The sequence below is a fragment of the Mus caroli genome, unplaced genomic scaffold, assembly GCF_978045245.1.
Source record: "Mus caroli unplaced genomic scaffold, Mus_caroli_1 scaffold_9, whole genome shotgun sequence".
In the NCBI taxonomy this organism is placed as follows: domain Eukaryota; kingdom Metazoa; phylum Chordata; class Mammalia; order Rodentia; family Muridae; genus Mus; species Mus caroli.
Window position 1 is genome coordinate 80,024,288 of NW_028227264.1, and position 20,900 is coordinate 80,045,187.

Genomic DNA, 20,900 nt, shown 5'->3' on the forward strand with positions numbered 1-20,900 from the left:
AGCCACCATGTGGTTGCTGGGATTTGAACTCCGGACGTTTGGAAGAGCAGTCGGGTACTCTTACCCACTGAGCCATCTCACCAGCCCACCTCCCTACTTCTTATATCTTACTTCCTGTGTCTGTCAGTCTGAGGACTCCAGGAACCTCCTGGAAGTGAGATCCTGGTCTGAGTGTCCTTTTGTGTCTGACTCATGCTGACATGCTGTCCTCAAGGGCCATCCATCCATGTTGGAATAGGTGTCTGGGTTTCCTTCCATTTTCTGGGCTATTACTCCATTTTGTGTGTTTCCTTTAGCACTGATAAATCAGTTTGCACCCTTCTAGAACACGTCAGAAGTTGGACTCCCAGGAGCAAAAGTCAAGGGCACAGGGCTTGCAATAAATAATAGGGGAAAAGATCATATGTAACTCAAGAGAAACTGCCACAGTCCCCCTGCCTTCTAGAAAGACGTGGGCTACACACCTAGAGCCGTAAGCCTTGGAGGCCACACTTGCTCAGGTCAAGGATGGTCACGTGCCACCCACCCACTCTCTCAGCCTTGGAATTCTCAAGCTTTCTGTCCAAGAATCAGTCAGCTCTCTGCCTTGCGTCCCAGAAGAGATGAGGAGGGTGGCAGTGTACATCAGCAGGTGATAGGGCTTGCCGCTAAGCCCAACTACTGGAGTTCGATCCTTGATCCCTGGGACTCCACTTGGCGGATGGCAGGTCGGGTGTAGAACCGACTTCACTAAGATGTCCTTTCATCATCATAGAGGCACCTGAGTTAGGCGTCCTCCGAAGGGGGCGGGGCTTGACCAGTGGGCGGAGTCAGGCTGAGGCTCTCTGGGGCTAGGAATGGCAGGTTCGAGCAGGGGCGGGGCTTGAACGAGTACGGGGCGGTGCGTCGGGGGCAGGGCCCTGACGTCACTCCCGTGGGCTCCGGGAGGACGTGGACATGGCGGCTAGCAGCTCTTCCGGCCTCGCGCAGGGCACCAACCCGTCGTCCAGGTAACGAGCCCTGTGGGCGGCGAGGCGCCCCAACCCCGCGGGACTCGGTCGTGAGTCACGGGGAGCGGGGCGGGCCCGAGGCGGGGCGACGGCCCCTGGGGTCCGCGGGAGGGCGGGGCGGGGAGTCCGGGGAGTGACAGGCAGGGTGGGGGCGGGGACCCCGGGCGGGGACCCCGTGGGGATAGGGCCAGCCTAGGAGGGACCGACCTGGCTGGGGAGGGTGGGGACCGAGGATGGAGGACAGAGTTGGGGGAGGGGACTGACCTCAGAGAGGACCTGAGACCTTGGGGAACCTTCCAAGCGGGAATAGGGTGGGGTGTTCTGGCCCCTGATGGATAGAATTGGAGTTTTTGGTGTCTGATGTATGGGGGAATCCTCCAGGCAGGGATGGAGTCAGAGTTCTGGTTCCTGATGGATGGAGGACCCTCGAGACGGGGATGGAGTCTGGGGTTCTGATGTCTAGTGGATGGGGGACCCTCCAGATGGGCCTGAATTGGGGGTTCTAATCCCTGATGAATGGGGGACCCTCCAGGTGAGTATGGATTGGGGGTTCTGGTGTCTGACAGATGGGTTACCCTCTAGACAGGGATGAATTTGGGTTCTAGTCCCTGATGGATGGGGGGCTCTCCAGACGAGGATGGGATCTGGGGTTCTGTGTCTAATGGATGGGGGGCTAAGCTAGGCAGGGTGAAGTGAGCCTCTGGTCTTTGGAAGTCAGTAAAGCACAGGCAAGTGGCACAGGCTTCCAATCCAGTCTTTGAAGAGAGAAGCTTAGGCTGTGTGTGTGTGTGTGTGTGTGTGTGTGTGTCTAAGTTCAGGGCTAGCCTGAGCTACAGTGAGTATGAGGCCAGGCTGAGGAACTAAAGGAGACCTTGTCTCTAAATAAAAGGCCACATGAATAATGTCAGTGCCAAGTGGGGAGAAGGAGCTTGGCTGTGTGTGAGGAGTTGGGGGCTGACGGCTGGGGACGCGTGTTCTCTTCACTCGGTGGCTTGGTTAGGGTTACAGTTGCAATGATAATACACCCGGGCCAAGAGCTGGTGAGAGGGTCACTGTGGGGACAAGAGTTCCAGGTCTGTAAGTCAGGCAAGTCCACTGCCGTAGCACAACACACATAAATATACAAATGATGAAAAGAAAGGAAAAGAAAAGAAGAGAAGAAGAGAAAAGGCTCTAGTCAACAGCAAGCCGGGAGGAAAGGATTTGCGTGACTCACGTTTCCAGATCACCATGACAGGAGCTCACACAGGGCAGGAACCTAGAGGCAGAGCTGATGCAGAGGCCATGGAGGGCGCTGCTGACTGGCTTGCTCCCCATGGCTTGCTCAGCCTGCTGTCCTAAAGAACCCAGGACCAGAGCCCAGGGATGGTGCCACACATAGTGGGCTGGGCCCTCCCCCATTGGTCACTAATTAAGAAACCACCCTACAGGCTTGCCTACAGCCTGATCTCATGGAGGCATTTTCTCAATGGGTTCCCTCCTCTCAGATGACTTTAGCTTGTGTCAAGTTGATCAAAGTTCAGCACAACTGACCTTTGTCAAATTGACACAGCAGTACGACGATTTAGCAGTGACTTTAGTCCTCAAGATCGCTTGTCAGTGAACATCACAATACAAAACATACTACAAATTTCTTTTTTTTTGTTTTTTTTTGGTTTTTTTTTTTTGGTTTTTCGAGACAGGGTTTCTCTGTATAGCCTTGGCTGTCCTGGAACTCACTTTGTAGACCAGGCTGGCCTCGAACTCAGAAATCCGCCTGCCTCTGCCTCCCGAGTGCTGGGATTAAAGGCGTGCGCCACCACGCCCGGCTCAAATTTCTTTACAAATCAAACCATTTAAACTCAGTTCGGAGCCGGAGAAGGGCCCAGTGGTTAGAGCACTGGCTGTCATTTCAGAGGACCCAGGTTTGGTACCTGGCACTCTCACACAGCAGCTCAAAACCACCTGTGACCCCAGGGGACCTGACACCCCCTTCTGGCCTCTGCAGGCACCAGGTACATATGTGGTGCACAGACAGACATTCAGGCAAAGAAACTCCACACACAAAGTAAAAATAATAAATCCTTTTAAATGGATAAAAACTCAGTTTCTTTTTTAAAGTATCTGCTCTGTAAAACTCCAAAATCTCTTTTAAAAAATTCAAATACTCTCAACTGTGGGTTCCAAGAGGAACGAACCAAGACAAGGTCAAAAGTGGAGCAAGGCAAAAAGCAGTTTCACCAATGTAGCTAACTCAGGAGCCAGTGATCTGGGCTTCTTCTGGGGCTCCTCTGCCCAGGTAGCACACACAGCTTGTCTTCTAAGTTCTGGCTGGCTCTGCTCTGCCACGGCTGCTGCTGGTCTTGGTGGTCATCCCAAAACACTGTGGTCTCTGTGTAACTGGGCTGCACTTTCACCAATAGCCTCTCATGGGATCCTTTCATAGTGCCAAGACTTAACTTCTTTGCATGACCTTTTCACTCCGGGGCCATCAACTGCCACTGTGGCCGCACCCTCACCAGTGGCTCTCCTGGCCTCTCGCAGTGCCGAGCCCCACTGCTCTCCATGACCCCTCCATGCTTCCCAAACCAGTGCCACCTGGATGACTCTGACTAAGTCCAGCCTGAGGTACAGCCTTGGCTACCTCTGGAACACAGCTGTGTGCTGGCCCTCAGGAAACACTTCCCAGAAGCCTTCATCTCAGTGGGATACTGGTCTCTTCTGTCTTTCTTTTCTTCACTTGTGTGGGCCAGAACCACAGACCCTTAGTTGAGAATTGCAGATAGTCCCCTGTGTGCTTCACTCCCTGTGAGCACCATCTGGGAAAGCATCTCCCGAACTCTCTCGACAGCTTCTCAGTCCTCCGTCGAACACGCTCAGGTCTGCTCAGCAACTCCTCATGAACCTGGCACCTATCCGTCTTAGTCAGGGTTACCTTGGCCATGGTGAAACGCCATAGCCAAAAGAAGTTGGGGCACAAAGTGTTTAACTCAGCTTATGGCTTCACACCACTGTCCCTTCCTTACTGAGGCCATGAAGGGGGCCTGTTGACTGGCTTGCTCAGCCTGCTTATAGAACTCAAGACCACCAGCCTAGGGATGGCACCACCCACAGTGGGCTGGGCCCTCGCCCATCCATCACTAATTAAGAAGATGCCCTAGAGGCTTGCCTACAGCCTGATCTTTTTTTTTTTTTGGTTTTTCGAGACAGGGTTTCCCTGTGTAGCCCTGGCTGTCCTGGAACTCACTTTGTAGACCAGGCTGGCCTCGAACTCAGAAATCCGCCTGCCTCTGCCTCCCGAGTGCTGGGATTAAAGGTGTGCGCCACCACGCCCGGCCTTTTTTTTTTTTTTTAAGATTTATTTTATTTCTATGAGTACACTGTAGCTGTCTTCAGACACACCAGAAGAGGGCAAAAGATCCCATTACAGATGGTTGTGAGCCACCATGTGGTTGCTGGGAATTGAACTCAGGACCTCTGGAAGAGCAGTCAGTACTCTTAACCGCTGAGCCATCTCTCCAGCCCCTACAGCCTGATCTTATGGAGGCATTTTCTCAACTGAGCATCCCTTTACGATGACTGTAGCCTGTGTTGACTTGACATGAAGCTACTCAGGAAAACATGGGTCCACTCCCTGTTCCTTGGAAACACTCCTAAGGCCTCTGCCTGACACCAAGACCACAACTCCATCAGCCAGCAGCAGCCCAGCCTTCCGGGTGTCACCTGGCACCTCTCTGGCAGCTCCTGATCTAGGCTCAGTTTTTGAGCTCTGGAGAGTTATCATGGTGATAACCTCTGGTCACTCAGGGTCCCCGTGGGCCTGAGAACCCTCAGTGGTGACACCAGTTTTTATAGATGCAGGGATCTCACAGTGACACCACAGAATGTCAGGGTCACACACCTTCGGCATCTCCTGCACCCACCTGGATTCTCTGATGTGTCTCAGGTAGCCAGGGATTTTCTAAGCTGCCACTGGGGCCACTCCCTGTGGGTAGAGTATGTGGCTTTGGGTTGAGCTCTTAGTGCCACGAGACCCCTCAAACAGAATCACATCCCCAGCCTCTCCAGAGGGCTTCCATGGTACAGACAGCCACAACTGGTGGCTGTTGGTGCCATCTACCCAGTAATTGAGGCAGTAGAGGGCCCTGCCTAAAGGGGTCCGGAGAGATGGCTGGGTTCAGCGCAGCACTGCCCTTGCAAAGGGCGCGGGGTGATTCACTGTTTTTGCCTTCAGTTGCAGAGCCCGGAGCTCTCTGTTGGCCTCTGGGCATCACCCACACAAGTACTGCAAGCAAAACATCTATATGCACAAAATTAAAATATCCCGGAACAGCTGGGGCACCAGGCCTGCAGCTGTGCCTGGATATCAAGCCACACAGGAAAGACAGCATTGCACTTGCTTTAAGTTCGTGGTGCATCTGTGTGAAGACCCAAGTTCAAAACCCCAGCATCCATGTAAAATATCAGTTATGGTGATACACACCTGCGCTCCTGATGCTGGAGAGACCAACACAAAAGGCTCCCTCAGCTTGCTGACCAGATCTCGTTAGTGCAAGCTCTGGGGACAGTGATTCTGGTCTGGCCCAGTACCTGCTTTGGGCATCATGTACCGCGGGGACTCAGCTAACCCACCCTCTCTTTTGTGTTCTGCTGGCTCTAGCACCCAGTCGTCCTCCACTTTCCCCCTCCCAGCTACTGGGGCCAGCTACACTGTGCAGTTTACCCCCAAAATGGAGAGCACCGCCAGCCTGGCCCTGGCCCCCGCCAGCCAGCCGCCTGCACCTGGAGGAGGAGTCGCGGTAGGGTATAGCTGCTCCCAGCCCCACGCCAACCAGGGCCCCACATCCAGCAGCCAGCCCCGGGGTCCTGTGCCTACCTCTGCATCTGCCCACCAGGTACCTCAGCACCATCCCATGCAACAAGACTGTATTTAAATTTTTACATGTATGAGTGTGTTGTCTGCATGTGTGTCTGTGCACCACGTGTATACAGTGCCTGTGGAGGCCGGAAAGGGGCGGAGTTGAGACAGTTGTGAGCCGCTGAGTGGGTGCTGGGAGTTGAACTGAGATCCTCAGTGAGAACAGCTGATGCTGTGACCACTGACCATCTCCAGGCCCCTCCCACCACCAGGGACTTCATTAGTGTTGCATGGGGACATGCATGGCATCTCTGACTATCAGCTGTGTTGTAGTTGTATTTCTAGGGACAAGACATGTTCTGGAATGACCCACCACAGTGATACCTCCCAAGGAGCTCAGAGCACTCTGGGGATGCTGAGGGGTGCAGAGCTGGTGGCGGCTGCTGGGAGGAGCCCACAATGGCTGTGGTGGGCGGGATCTCCTCCCCCAGGCAGATCTCCTACCACCCACTTTTCATCTCTGACTCTTTTTTTTGTTTGTTTGTTTGTTTTTTTGTTTTTTTTTCGAGACAGGGTTTCTCTGTATAGCCCTGGCTGTCCTGGAACTCACTTTGTAGACCAGGCTGGCCTCGAACTCAGAAATCCGCCTGCCTCTGCCTCCCGAGTGCTGGGATTAAAGGCATGCGCCACCACGTCCGGCTCATCTCTGACTCTTAATGCCAACACTTGGGGTGCCTAGACTCTGGCCAAACCGGGACCTTGGCTTCCACACTGGAGGATGTGAGGCAGAGCTGGGATTTGATTGGAGTAGGGGTGTAAGCAGGAGGGTTGTGATGGGCCCCAGGAGGAGGTCAGACCCCCGGTGCAGCTCTGGCATTCTCCACCATGCTGGGGGCCTTGTGGCTGTGAGGGCCTGCCATAGCTCTGAAGGGCAGCAGAATGAATAGGACCCAGGGACTGGGAGGTGTCTCACCCTCGTGGGCGGCTATGTCTGGAGTGCCTCAGTGGGCCATCTGTACCGTACCTGTCAAGAAGGGTCTGCTGCTCTGTGGCAAAGGGCATCAGGAGCTCCTTTTCCTTCTCTGTCTTCCATTCCTGTGTCACTGTCACTAAGTGTCAGATCCACTGCATGGCACAGGACCACTGTCTATGCAAGGGGTGGGGCGGTATTGCCTCAAAAAAGCAAAATTATAGGCAGGCATGGAATACACCTTTAATCCCAGCACTTGGGAGGCAGAGGCAGGCAGATCTCTGAGTTCTCGGACAGCCTTGTCTACAGAGTTCCAGGACAGCCAGGGATACACAGAGAGACCCCGACTGGAAAAACAAAAGGAAGGAAGGGAAGGAGGGAAGGAGGGAGGGAGGGAGGGAGGCAGGCAGGCAGGCAGCTGGCAGGTGGTCAGTAGGTGAAGGCATTCACTGGCTGCTAAATTTGATCCCTGGGACCCACATGGTGGAGAGAACAGATTCCCACAAATTGTCCTCTGATTCCACATGCATGCTGTGGCACATGCCACCATCCCCATACACGTGCACATATGTACACATAATACATTAATAAATAAAGTGATTCTTTTCAGTGGCTGGGAATGTAGCTCAGTAGGTATCATACTCACCAGCACGCACAAAGCTGTTGGTTCTGTCCCCAGCACTAACTATATAAGCTGGGCCTCGGGGCAACTTCAGTCTTCCTAGCACTCCAGTGATAAAGACAGGGGAGTCATGTTGTCCTTGGCAAAGTGGAGAGTTCGAGGTCAGCCTGGCCTATGACAACCTGTCTCATCAGACATGGCATTGGATGAGCAGGGTCCAGCCCTGGGGACAGCTGACTGTATACTGCCTCCAGCTTCTCACCACACTGCCCCCCCAGCATCCCACCCCACTGTTTCTCCGCCCCCCAGCGTCCTACCCTACCGCCATCCCCACCCACCTCCCTGAGCTGCTTTTCTCTCTGTGTCCCTGTCCGTGGAACCCTCCAGGAGGATGGTCACAGCTACCGAGAAAAGGTGACCAAGAGCCGCACAGACTCACGGGAGCGGCCAGCCAGGTCGCTCTGCAGGCCAGGTGGGCTGTGGGGATTCTCTGAGGGGCTGGGAAGCATGGTCTGGTCGGAGGGTTGCTTAGACAACACAAGGGGCCACGTGAGTCAGCACCGGGGGCACACAGGACAGGCCTGTGCCAGGGAGGAGGAGGCTGGGCATGTGGGTCCCAGAGATGGAGCTCAGGCCACCAGGCTTGGCCGCAAGCACTTTTATCTGCGGAGTCATCTTGCCAGCCCTAGTCCCAGGTTTAAAATTTCCTTGAGATCTGGCCAGCTGAGCTGCAGCCATTGCAGGCAAGCTGGACCCGCACGGGAAGGCTGATCCGCTAGCTTGAGATTTGCCCTGGCGCTACAGCTACCTAAGTCACCGGGGTCCAGCCTGGGTTGCAGTGCCGTTAAATACTCCGTGGACCTGCTGCCAGGGGTAACCTGGCTGAGTCTGCCCACCCTCGTTTCTCCCTCCTAGGACCAAGCTCCCGCAGCCCTGACTCGGACTCAGTGTCACCCGGCCCGCAGCGTCCTCCGCCCTCCTCCCAGCGAGCCTCGCAGAAGCTGCAGGCACCGTCCCCACCGCCGGCTCCCGTGGGCTCGGACCCGTGGGGTGGCCCTGTCCTCGGGCCCTGGGACCCCACCTTTACCAGCGACTCGCTGCCGTTCCTGGACAGGCTGCCGAAGCCCAAGGCGGGCCCCAGGCCGCCCTCTATGCACTACTGCGAGGTCTGCAGGGTCAGCTGCGCGGGGCCGCAGGTCAGGAGTGGCAGCTGGACGGCTCAGTGTCACTGTCCATCAAAAACTATCGTGGCAGGTGTGGCAGGAGCCCTGGTGCTGGCCTGTCACACCGCCGTGGAGGCAGAGGGTGGGGAATTCAGTGTGAGACCAGACTGGGCTCCGTGAGCCTGTCACAGGTCCCCTACAGGACCCTGGTTTGTTTCCCAGGCTCACGTGACAGGTCCTGGACCCTGTGACCACAGGGCCCTCTGCTGGCCACCTCAGGCACGCGGTGCACAGACTCACAGGCAACACACCCTACACAGAGAATTAAATTTAAATGTATAAAGAATGGGGTGGAAAAGAAAGCACTGAGAGATAACCTGTCAGAATCATAGGCTGGTTTCTAGAGATCACTGGGGGTGGAAACACACACTCAACCGCGTGCACACACAAACATACATACATCACACTACACACAGACATAAACACACACACAGAGGGAGAGAGACACAGAGACAGACAGAGACCCATACACAGATAAACACACACAGACAACACTCATGTGCACAGGCTGGTTTGATATCGAGAGTATTGTGCTCTCGATCTGTAGCCAAAGCTGGCCTTTAGCATGCAGTCCTCCTAACTCGATGCCCTCTTAGTTTTAACCCCCCAAATCAACGCCCCCCGAACAGGTCCGTTTGTTTTGGGCTTCTTCAGTCCTCTCCCCGTGACTAGGCTTTTGGCCACAGCTGGCCTAGCTTTCACAAGTGTAAGAATGGAGCCTTTTTTCGCCGACACGGGCCAAGTGGTCTGGCTCTGTGTGCTCTGAAGCCCAGATGTGGCCCTGATTTGTGGGTTTCTCCTCTGCAGCGCCCCCGTGTGGAAGATCTTTGTGAAATCTGTGCCTGCGGTGGTGTGCACATTCCCCAGGCAGCTCTGAAAAGGGGTTTTCTCATTACTCTCTTTTTTGAAAGTTACATTAATTTTATTTTCTGTGTATGAGTGTTTTGTCTACATCTAGGTCGGTGCACCACATGCGTGCCCTGTCCATAGCGACTACGAGAGGTCATCGGAGCCCCTTGAACTTCACTCTTTTCCAATTCCAATGTAGCCAATTTTCCAGCCCTGTTTTGTTGTTGTTGGTTTAGGGTTTTTTTGTTTGGTTGTTTGGTTGGTTTGTTTTGGTTTTGTGACAGGGTTTTTCTATGTAGCCCTGGTTGTTCTGGAACTCTCTCTGTAGACCAGACTGGCCTTGAACTCAGAGATCTGCCTGCCTCCTGCTCGCCTCTGCCTCCCAAGTGTTGGGATTAAAGGTGTGCACGACCTTGCTGAGCTGCTTTTGTGTTTTAAGGATGGTCTCCTATAGCCCAGGCTGGTCTTGAGCTCACTATGTAGCTGAGGATGATCTTATACTCCTAATGCTCCTGCCTCCACCTCCCCAGACCTCAGAGAACAGCTCCTGAGGTCCTGGGGGCAGAACTCAGGCCTTTGTCCCCAAACTTTAGCCTGGAAAGGCCGGGTTTTGTTTGGGGGCAGCCCCTTGCTCCCATACAAGACAGGACCCTTGGTGAATGTTTCCTTAAAAATCCTGGCTGGAGTTTATTTAGGTCAAGGGAACAAGACATTACCCTGACTCTTCTAACTTAGGGCACAAGTGGCAGAGGAAGCCAGGGACCCTGTGTCCCTCTGAGTTCCTACTAGCCAACTGTGTGGCCTGCAGATGAGTGTTGGTTCTGGTAAGGTCTCCGCATAAGGCCTCCCGACTCTGTTTCAGACCTATCGGGATCACCTGGAAGGGCAGAAGCACCGGAAGAAGCAGGCGGCTCAGAGGACCAGCACACAGCCCAGTGGAGGTCCCAGAGGATCCCAGAGCCTCCACTGTGGCCTGTGTGCTGTGTCCTGCACGGGGGCTGACGCCTATGCTGCGCACATGAGGGGAGCCAGGCACCAGAAGGTACACATATCCTGGGCCAGCAGTCAGCTCCAGCAGCTGGTGTCTCACCAGCTCTGAGCAGGTGTAAGGTGGGGGTGGGAGAGGATACCACGGTGGGGGCCATGTTGACTGTGACTGAACATGCTCTGATGTGGCTGGAGGTGGAGGAGACCTCAGGTGATGGCCAGAGTATGGCTGCAGCCAGGAGTGTGTGTGTGTGTGTGTGTGTGAGAGAGAGAGAGAGAGAGAGAGAGAGAGAGAGAGAGAGAGAGAGAGAGAGAGAGAGAGGAAAGAGAGAGCTGGGTTCCCCAAACCACACATCCATGCACATCTGCTTACAGGCTTGGGAGCCAGAGACACTGCTATACGGGTCAAGAACGTTGGTGTGAGTGCTGGAGAGAGACAGGGGTGTCAAATCTGAGAAATGGGGCCACAGGCAGGAGGTGGCTCCAGGACATTTTTTTTGAGGGGGAGGTTTGCACAATGTAGAGAAACCAGGGCACACTGCCACACTCTCTCCAGCAGCCTGTTCAGTGTGACGTGCACTGTTTGTTTCCCAAACACGCTGTGGGGTCCGTTGCAGGTCTTCAAGTTGCACACCAGGCTAGGGAAGCCCATTCCCTCCGAGCCCACACCACGGAGTGTCACCTACACCCGAGGTTCGGACAGCACCCCCGAGACCTCAGTCAAGCATGAAGCTCATGCCCGTCACAGCTCACACACCCAAGGCCGGCCAGCACCAGCCAAGGGATCAGCAGCCTCACGCAAGGGTACAGGTCTCTACAGTTCTGTACATGTGAACAGATGACTGTATCCAGCGCCCCTCACTGGGGAAATCCAGACAGGAGCTCCACCCCTAAGCCCACCCCCAGCTTTTGGATTTTTAGGTGCAGTTTTTTGTTTGTTGGTTTGTTTTGTTTTGTTTAAAGACAGGGTTTCTTTGTGTAGCCCTGGTTGTCCTGGAACTCACTCTGTAGACCAGGCTGGCCTCAGACTCACAGAGATCCTCCTGCCTCTGCCTCCCAAGTTCTGGGATTGAAGGCGTGTGCCACCACACCCTGCCAGCTCTCGGTTTGGTTTTCGAGGCAGGATATCACTGTGTAACCCGTGGTGACCTGGAACTGATTGGTGGTGCTCCTGCCTCATCCTCCTAAGTGCAGGATTCCAGGTGTGAGCCACCAGCTTTGTGACAACTTAGCTTGAATGGAAGGTCACTGTCCTTTGGAGTTCTCTTGAGGTGACCCATTCGCATCAGATAGGCAGTGGCCATTGCTGAGCTACTGTCTGTCTCTACTCTTGGCTTGTGTGATATCACAGCCTGCCCTTCTGTGGCTGCAGGATCCCATGGTAGTTTCCACAAGAGGGAGTGGCCAGCTCCCCCTCAGGTTTAGAGTCCCGTGGCATGTAGGGGAAGGCATGGGGCAGGCCTGAGGTTGCAGCAGACCATGGTTTCTGGCAGGGCCACCTGAGCTGCAGACAATGCATGGCCGACCTGGAGACAGGCGGCCATCACACTTCAAGGTGGAGGCCACCAGGGGAGGCCCTGGGGAAGCTTCAGGGAGCTCTGGAGACATGGCACCAGTGGGCACAGAGTACGTTGAGGAGGTAAGTGGCTGCTGGGACACTGAGTCTTGGTGAGCAGAGCTCTCAGCTTTGGCCCACTGTGGTTCTGTGAGTGGAGCTGCCACACTAGCCCATCCTCATGTCCACCTTCCACGCAAGGGATGGGAAAGGTCACCCAGGGCACCAAGACCCTCCTGTCCCACCCTACTTGGCCTGAGGGCCCACTGTTCCAGTTCGGCACCAGAGAGCCAAGCTCTGTCCACCTCAGATGGCTTCATACCTTGGCCAGCTTTGCCTGGGAGAGGAGGGTCAAACTGGACCTGCCTACCCTAAGTCCTGGTTTATGAATGCCAGCCCGAGGGTCCTTGGGCAGTACTTACTGTGCCTGCACCAGGGTGGCTGGCTGCTGCACAAACACCCAGGGTAGGGAGTCGCCACTCATAAGCTCTCCATTCACAGATTGCTCCATGGCCACTGCCCCAGCAACACCGGGATGGTACTTCCATTGGTGTGTGCAGGTGACCCCTGTGTGGGTGTGTCTAGAAGATAGGTGGCAGTCCCCTAGCCATGCCTTTTTGTCCCTTGCACTTTGTCCAGGGCAGTGCTCACCAGCTAGAGCCAGCTGTGGTGGCCTGTTACTTGGTCATGGGGACAAAGAGAGTTCCTGGTAGCGTACAAGGTGTCGGGTGGCTCTTTGCCCCTGGGGTGGGGTTGAGAGGATGAAGAGACAGGTCAGGGGCATTCCCTGTGCTTTCAAAGCCACTTCTCTGGGATGACACACCCCTGCTAGTGCCATGGGGAGGCTCGTTGTCCTGGGTGTCTTGCTGTCCAGCACCCTCCAGGTCATCAGGGCTGGCCGGCAGGAAGCCGAGCCGCGTTCGCGTTCTGTCCTAGGTGTGTAGTGACCAGGGGAAGGTGATCCGCTTCCGATGCAAGCTCTGCGAATGCAGCTTCAATGACCGGAACGCCAGAGACATGCACCTGACTGGACGCCGGCACCGGCTGCAGTACAGAGTGTGTCCAGCAGGGGTGCCAGAGGCCGGCCAGGGCTACCAGGGTGGGGGAGGCGGCTGGTGAGGAGAGGAACAGGAAGAAAGGCTTAAGAGGGGATAGAGAGGGCTGCATGGATAGGTGGGGAGTGAGGCGTGTGTATGGAGATAGGTGGGTGGGCGGGCAGACATTCGTAGCTTTGCTACTCACTGTAAGGAGTTTCCCCCTCTGGTCCTGCCAGAGACCCTGCAGATGCACAAAGCCACCTACACCCAGGAGCCCACCCTGCTTTGTGCTTGGTTGCTGCCCCTCCTCACTGGCTGAGTGTTTTGGTGGCTGTCCCTGGGGAACAGCACTCATGACCCCGCCTGGTGCTTGGGCCCCTTCACTCTGAATGAACATGAGTGGCCCACAAGTAACCTAGACAGTCTTGGTCATGTAAAGCCACCCCCAGAGTCTGGGCAGGACATTTCCCCAAAGTGACCCATTTTGGCTGCTGTGGGCTACATGCAGCCTGCTGTCCCCTCAGCCCACTTCCCCCTACTGCCACTGTGGTAAGGCCTGTGAATCTGTAAGAACAGCGGGTGTTAGTTGGGGCTTCTCTCTGCCCACGAGCTGGCCGCCCATCTGGCTGGCTTTACCTTTGCAGAAGAAAGTGGATCCTACACTTCCAGTAGCTGCCCGGCCCAGTGGCCCCATTCAGAGGGTGCTGGCCAAGAGGCTGCAGAGGCACCGGCAGCAGGCACAGACACAGCTGGAGGATACACAGCGCTGGGACTCTGAGCTGAGGTGACCATGGTGTCCCCTCCTGGCCTCCTCACACCCTCCTTCAACATCTGACATTCCCTACCTTCTCTGTATCCCGTGACCTCTAATGCCACCATGTCCCCTGTCCTCTGATGCTCCTATGTCCCCTGACCTTTGATGCCCCCATGCCCTCTGACCTCTGATGTCCTCATGTCCCCCGATCTCTGATGTACCCATGTTCCTGATGTCCCCATGTCCCCTGACATCTGATACCATGCCCCTGATGTTCCCATATCCCCTGATCTCTGATGCCCCATGACCCCTGACCTCTGATGTCCCCATGTTCCTGATGTCCCGTGTCCCCTGACCTCTGATGCCCCATGATCCCTGACCTCTGATATTCCCATGTCCCCTGACCTCTGGTGCCCCCATGACCCCTGATATTCCCATGTCCCCTGACCTCTGATGCCCCCATGACCCCTTACCTCTGATGTTCCCAGGCCTCTGGCAACCAGAGCCCCGTGTCCCTATCTGGTCCCCACAGGCAGCAAGAAGAACACAGTAGGCAGCCTGAGGAGACTCCACAGCCCCAGGTTGAGGAGCAGCTACCAGGGCTTCCTGCATGGGCATTGCCAGCTCCCACCACCAGACCAGGGATGGCCACTGCACGGCGCCAGGTGGGTGCTGGTGTAACATGTAGAACACTCAGTCCCCACCAGGCCTTGGTAGCCCCTCAGAGGGCAGAGGACCTGAAGACTGCCCAGTGCTGTGGGTCCAGCATGGCATGTCTGTCCCACACTGTGGCTCCCTGCAGCCTTCAAGAAGTGTCTGTCCTCATAGGCTGAGCAGGGACCTAAGGCTGGCCTCTCGCTTGAGGAGGACACACACTGTGTGGCTCGTAGCCTCTGGCCTGGAAATAGAAGAATGTGGGAAATAGAAGAATGTGCCACAGGAGAGCCGCCCCACCCAGACCCAAGTCCCCTGCATGTGTTTCCCTGTGGGGGCTGCTCAGCCAATGGCCAGCCAATGCTCCCTGCAGCCTGTCTGGCCCTTCAGCACTCTCCGAAGTCCTGCCGGGGCTGGATGTCTTGTCCCAGCCCACCCCTGATGAGGGTAGCTCTCTCCACAGTCAGGGCGTCGGCCGGAGAGCAGCGACGACCGTCATGTCATGTGTAAGCATGCCTCCATCTACCCCACGGAAGAAGAGCTGCAGGCCATCCAGACAGCCGTGTCCCACACAGAGCGAGCCCTCAGACTGGTGTCAGACACCCTGGCGGAGGAGAGCAGCCAGCATGGGTTAGTGCCTCAGGGCTCTGTCCTACTGGTTTGTCTCAAATTCCTCTGCCAGACTTGTGACAAAGTCCCTCTTACCCTGTTTCCCTGTGTGTTGGGCTTGGTAATCCCAGTACTCAGGAAGCTGAAACAGGAGGATCACTGTGAGTGAGGTTAACCTGGGCTAGACAGTAAGCCCTTGCTTCAGATATAGAGATGATACACAGGTAGATAGATAGGTAGATAGATAGATAGACAGAGAGATAGGTCGACCACACATAGATAGCTGGATAGACTGTAGGTAGGTGTCTGGCCTCTCAAGGATCAGATTGCTTGTGTGGGCTGCAGGATGGGTATCAGGGGTGACAGCAGTGTGTTTCATTTCCCATCTGTGTCCCCTGTAGAGGGGCCAGGTCCCTGGAACTCAGGACCTGGAAGCCTATGCTGTCCCTCCCTCCTGACACATTCTGCCTCTTTGTCTCCGTAGCACCCTGGCGTCCCCACCACCGAGGATGCTGAAGGGTGTGGTGCGGGTTGGCATTCTGGCCAAGGGCCTGGTCCTCCGTGGGGACCACAGTGTGCAGCTGACCCTGCTCTGCTCCAAGAAGCCCACGCACTCCCTGCTGCAGAGGATCAAGCAGGAGCTGCCCCGAGAGCTGTCTGTAAGAGCAAGGCCAGGACAGGGTCTGCAGTTAGAGGACAGAGAGGCCCGCAGGGCTGGGAGCTGGCTCCATCACCTCTCACATAGGCGCTGGGATCTGAGTTCGAACCTCAAGAAACTGTGTAAAAGCCAGTCGTAGGCCAGGTGTGGAGGTTCATGCCTGCAATCCCAGCCCTCGGGAGGCAGGATCCCAGAGGCAGCCTGGCCAAGCAGGGAGCTGGGTACCTGTTGGAGACCCTGCTTTAAAAAGTGAGGTGAAAGTCAACTGAGAAACAGTCTGACTTCAGTCTCTGGCCCTGGCACACACAAAAGAAAGGCATCAGGTGTGCACTTGTCCTCCTGGAACTGAGACAGAGAATGGCATGTTCTGGCCAGGGCTCCTGCTGTGGCTTAGTGGTGAGCACTCTCACGTGTGGGACTCTGGGTCTGTTCCCAGCACTGGTGCATGGCAGCAATGTCTTTCATTTCCCATCTGTGTCCCCTGTAGAGGTTTGGGTCCCTGGAACTCAGGAGTGCAGCACCCTAAGGGCCCTTGCTGTCCCTCCCTCCTAACATGTTCTGTGTGTGCACAGGTAGCGCTAACACACACACGCACACACACACACACACACACTTCCTAGACTTTGTACTCACAGGTGTCAACGGTAGCGTAACAGTTTTAGTTTCCTTCTGTCTGACACAGAGGTGACTGATTTGTGCAAAGAGCCACTTGTTTTTCCTTTTCTGTCTGATATTTTGTTCATGACCACTTGTTTTTCTATTGAGTCACATCTTATCGAACAACAGGTGCTCTTTACATACAGAGGCTCCTCCTTAGCACTGCCATATGTATGCTCTCTGGTGGGTCTTAAGTCACACAGAGGTCCCTGATGCAGGGTCTGGAACCCTGGCAGCAGGTACACAGGAGTGGAGAGATGGGTCCACGAGCTGGCAGCGCCCCCTGCTCATGTGCACCAGGAACTCCGCTAGAGTCATGTGGCTTTTTTTTTTTTTTTCATGTTTATACCCAGATAGTGGCAGAAGACAAGTACGAGGTCTCATCTGACCATGACGCCAACATTGTTATCTCAGCTTGTGTGGAGCCCGGGGTGAAGGTCACCGTGTCTGCCACCTCACCTCTGATGCGGGAAGATCCCTCTGTAAAACAAGGTGCACCTCCAGCTCCCTGCCCCGAGTCTGCACAGCACAGCATCCTGCTCTGGACAGAAAGGAGCTGGTAGTCATTGTCTCTCTGGGTCACATGGGGGTCACACAGTCTGGGGCGGTGGAGCTAAGGGCTGGTGTTTCAGGGCCTTTGCACATGCCTGGAAGGTCCTCTACCACTGAACCACACCCCAGCTTGTTGAGTTTAGGGACAGGGTCTCTCAGTGTGACCAGGCCCCAGACCTGAGATCTACAGGGCCATCACTCACTTAGAACGCTATAGGTGCTACGTGGGGCATTGGCCTGTGATTCCATCATAGGGTGGGGGTGCGGGACTATGAGTCACAGGCCAGGGTGGAGCACAGAGGGAGACCCCAACTTAGTCAGGACAGCCAGCCTGAGCACAGCCACCCAATGGGACTGGGGCTCAGCAGAAAGGGACTTGGGTTCTATCCATTCTAGGACAGCAAGATGCTCTGTCCGACCCAGAGGACGTCCTAGACCGGGAGAGGTGCCTTGAGACCCTGGCAGCCCTCCGCCATGCTAAGTGGTTCCAGGTCAGGTCATAGGGTGGGCTGCAGTGGGGACAGTCACCAACCAGTCTGCCCCATATTTCCCCAACCAACTGTGTCTCCTCCCCAAGGCTCGAGCCAGCGGCCTGCAGCCATGCGTGATCGTCATCAGGGTTCTGAGGGAGCTGTGCCGCTGCCTGCCTCCCTGGGGAGCCCTGCCTGCCTGGGTAAGGCTGCAGGGGACAGTGGGGAAGCACAGGTCGGGGCCAGCCAGGTGTCTCTTTAGCACCCAACCATCCCAGAGTGTGTGGGTGTCACCAGGCCCCTCAGAGTGAGAAGATGCCTTGGGTCACTGTCATGGCTGCCTGACACTGTAAACCTCAGGCTGGGAGGTGAAGGTCCAGACCCTATTCAGATGTCCTGAGGGTACAGGCTCTCATTACACGGACCTACTGGTATCAGGATGAGGACCCAGGGTGTCCCCTGTGCTGGCTGCGCTGCAGAGGACATCCCTAGGTCTTTAACAGCCATGTCATAGGACACTGAACATGTGCTGGCCCAGACACCTGCCCTAGCATGGCCTTGTCTATCAGCCAAGCCACAGCCTGCCCTTTCATGTGGTTGCCACCCCTCCCCCATGTCTCCTTCAGGCCATGGAACTGCTGGTGGAGAAAGTTCTAAGCACTGCACCCCGGCCCCTGAGCCCAGGGGATGCCATGCGTCGGGTCCTGGAGTATGTAGCCACAGGCGCGCTCCTGACAGGTCAGTGATGGGACAAGCGATGGGGGTCTAGGGCATGGGCAGCAGAGGCCATGACCATCCACATGCATACCCAAGAAGAAGAGGTCACCCAACCCACTGGGAGCCAGTGCATAGCCTACAGCCCAAAGGGCAGAGGCAGGACAAGGCCAAGAGTCGGCTTCATCCCCAAACCAGGGCTGCCCCTGTGCCACCACCACAGTCCCCACTCCTGGCTGTATCATGTGTTGTGGCCAGTTGCAGCTGGTGCCTACCCAGCCCAAGTGCACTGGAACCATGACTGGGGTTCAAGGGAAGCCACAGAACTCTGCTGTGACTCCAGAGCCACAGTGTGGGGCTAGGCTGTGGCTCAGTGGGCAGAGCACTCACTTAGAGTGCCCAAAGTCCCTGTGTCATACCCCCAGCACTAGGGAGGCAAGGGCAGGAGGTTTGGGAGTTCAAGGTCAGCCTCTGCTACATAAGGAGTTTGAGGAACAGAAATGGACACAATGCCTTCCCTTGGAGGGTCAAGAATGGGCCTTAGAAGGAATGGCCTCTTTTGAGAGTTCCTGGATTCTGAATGGGAAAGGAAGGTCAAAGGTCAGGCCTGACATGTGGGCCTTTTGTGTAATCACATAGGCTGGGGCACACCCACAGGCACAAATACAAAGGTGCCACAGGGAACCCTGTGTGGCCAAGGCAGACCTTGCCTGATATGGCCCATGGGTCAGCGTGCTACAGACACAGCACAGACCACATGCACAGTGACCCACCATGGCAAGGTGGCCCATTGTGGCCCACTAGTCCCTCATAAGGGTGTCCACCCTCTCCTGGCTCAGATGGTCCGGGGCTACAGGACCCTTGTGAGAAAGGTCCACAGGACGCCCTGGAGCCCATGACCCCACAACAGCGAGAAGACCTGACAGCCAGTGCGCAGGTATGTGGGTCCCCCTCCCACATTCTGGATGAAGGAGTGGGGCCGGGAGTAAGGAACTCCCACAGGCAACACTGACTGGTCTGGGCCGTGTGAGACCCCAGGGCTCTCCTGTCATACACAGCCCTGGGTCCCATCCAGCAGCGCAGGTGGAGGCAGAAGGATCAGAACTTAAAGGCTGTCTTTGACTACTGAGAGTGCTTGAGGCTAGCTCCAGTCTCAGAAGTACACAGCCACACAGGCCCAAGTACCAAACACTGCCACTTTCATGGGGGTTGAGTATCTTACAAGGAATTTAGGGTTCCTCTACCCAGGAAGTACAGGTGGGGTCCCAAGAGCTCAAGGCCAGCCTGTGCCACTAGCTGGTGGTGACATTCCCTAGGGCCACATGCCTGGTACCAGAAACGGTAAGAGGCAACAGAACAAACAACCCAGCCCCCTGGTCCCTGGGCACAGGCCTGATCCAGGAGGCCGGGCTAGGCTAGCACACCCTGACGGGACCCGTTGTCTGCAGCGTGCCCTGCGTCTTGTGGCCTTCCGGCAGATACACAAGGTCCTTCACATGGAACAGTTACCTCCACGGACCAGATTCGGGGCCGGGGCTCGGGCCCGGAAGAGGATGAGGGAGGCTAGTCAGGCCCAGGAGGGCACCAGGGAGAGGAAGCGGGGCCGGCAGGGCACAGCAGGGCTGCCTTGAGCCAGTCATCACCACCAACCTACACCTCCCATACCTGAACAGGTGTGGTCCCTCCAGCTGCTGGCTCCTCCTAGTGTGGATGCCTCTGTCATTTTGTTTGTAGGTTTATTTACGACGCTGTGGGGGTTCCCCTGAGGTGACCCCCATGCTCATGGCTATCACCTACCACCCCCAGGCCAGATAGCAGTGACCTTGGTTTTAATTGCTATGTGAAACTCCCTTAATGTCCTAAGTGAATGGGATCTGAATGGCCTCCTCGAGATGCCAGGAAGGGTGGCCTGGAAGATTCTATGGGTCAGAGAGTTGGGGTAGAGGAGCAGAGAGCACAGAATGAGATTCCCTAGGCCCCAAACCCACCATATCCTTTACACAGATCCCCTTACTACTGTCACTGTCACCCCACAGTGCAACCCCAGCCCCAGTCACTGAGTGCCTTCCGCATATGGCCGACTCCGCCCCATGTCACCCTGTGGACCACTGGGCGTGGACACAGCTCTATCCATTAGGCCTCCTTTGCCTCCTTTGGACCCCCCTGGTATCACCCCTAGGCTTCAACCCTGTTCCCTTCTACCTGTGGCTTTTAAAGGCCAGCCCACACATGGCGCAATGCCTGGAGTCTGTAGAATCATCCAGAACTTGGCTGGGGTGGGGAATAAAGCAGATCTGCCCGTGTGCACTGTGGCCTTCATGTCCTTCACTCGGGGGTCCAGGTGGCCGTACCCACAAGCCCTCAGCCTCCCAACACCAGGCTGCATTGTGAGTGTGGGCGGAGCTCCAGGGGCAGACCATCCTTGTGACTGCCACTGTGCCGACCCCCTCACGAGTAGAACCCAGACCCGGGTCAGGTCCTGATGGAATACTCTACTCTGGCTTCCTGGAGGAATGTAGGAGACTCGCGGGTCCCAGAACTGCCTTCCAGTTTCCCTCTCCTTTTCCTTAGCAGCGCCTCCCCCCCACACACACACACTCCTGGTGAAACACCGAATCTAAGCACGGTCTCCACCGGAGCCGCCCTCTTCTGCGGCTCCTTGGTTCAACCACCCTCAAACCCGCCCGCGAAGACCAGTGCCCTCCTCCCTGGGTGCTCCTAGCCCCGGACTTCTCCTCGCCCGCTACCCACTCCTGCCATGCG

At 56.0% G+C, this 20,900-nt stretch overlaps 2 protein-coding genes across 5 annotated transcripts in view; one reads left to right on the forward strand and one right to left on the reverse strand.

Moving 5' to 3' along the window:
* Atcay (ATCAY kinesin light chain interacting caytaxin) overlaps positions 1 to 2,326 on the reverse strand; it is a 31,409-nt gene extending 29,083 nt beyond the window's left edge. Inside the window, exon 1 of the mRNA XM_021173555.3 lies at positions 2,206 to 2,326. The gene's annotated coding sequence lies outside the window, so the exon portion shown is untranslated. The remainder of the gene's footprint in view (positions 1 to 2,205) is intronic.
* Positions 911 to 20,442, forward strand: Zfr2 (zinc finger RNA binding protein 2). Of its 4 annotated transcripts, XM_021173552.3 has the most exons (19): positions 911 to 989; positions 1,371 to 1,521; positions 5,629 to 5,863; positions 7,806 to 7,890; positions 8,334 to 8,614; positions 10,353 to 10,532; positions 11,095 to 11,281; positions 11,971 to 12,116; positions 12,969 to 13,088; positions 13,714 to 13,853; positions 14,356 to 14,488; positions 14,941 to 15,107; positions 15,571 to 15,745; positions 16,755 to 16,893; positions 17,350 to 17,444; positions 17,531 to 17,626; positions 18,050 to 18,161; positions 18,977 to 19,074; positions 19,586 to 20,442. In XM_021173552.3, the coding sequence occupies exons 2-19, from the start codon at positions 1,502 to 1,504 to the stop codon at positions 19,766 to 19,768; spliced, it is 2,592 nt and encodes an 863-aa protein (XP_021029211.1). In that variant the 5' UTR covers positions 911 to 989; positions 1,371 to 1,501; the 3' UTR covers positions 19,769 to 20,442. The 4 variants fall into 4 exon arrangements, with proteins under 4 accessions (XP_021029211.1, XP_029338350.1, XP_021029210.1 ...); XM_029482490.1 differs by lacking the exon at positions 5,629 to 5,863 and having other exon boundaries at positions 919 to 989; XM_021173551.3 differs by lacking the exon at positions 1,371 to 1,521 and having other exon boundaries at positions 919 to 989.
* Positions 20,443 to 20,900: the final 458 nt, after the last annotated feature.

Coding starts and splice junctions, on each gene's coding strand:
- Zfr2 (XM_021173551.3), top strand. CDS start 937: ATGGCGGCTAGCAGCTCTTCCGGCCTCGCGCAGGGCACCAACCCGTCG. Junction 10,533..11,094: donor GGGGAGCCAGGCACCAGAAG/GTACACATATCC, acceptor GGTCCGTTGCAG/GTCTTCAAGTTGCACACCAG. Junction 14,489..14,940: donor TGGCCACTGCACGGCGCCAG/GTGGGTGCTGGT, acceptor CTCTCTCCACAG/TCAGGGCGTCGGCCGGAGAG.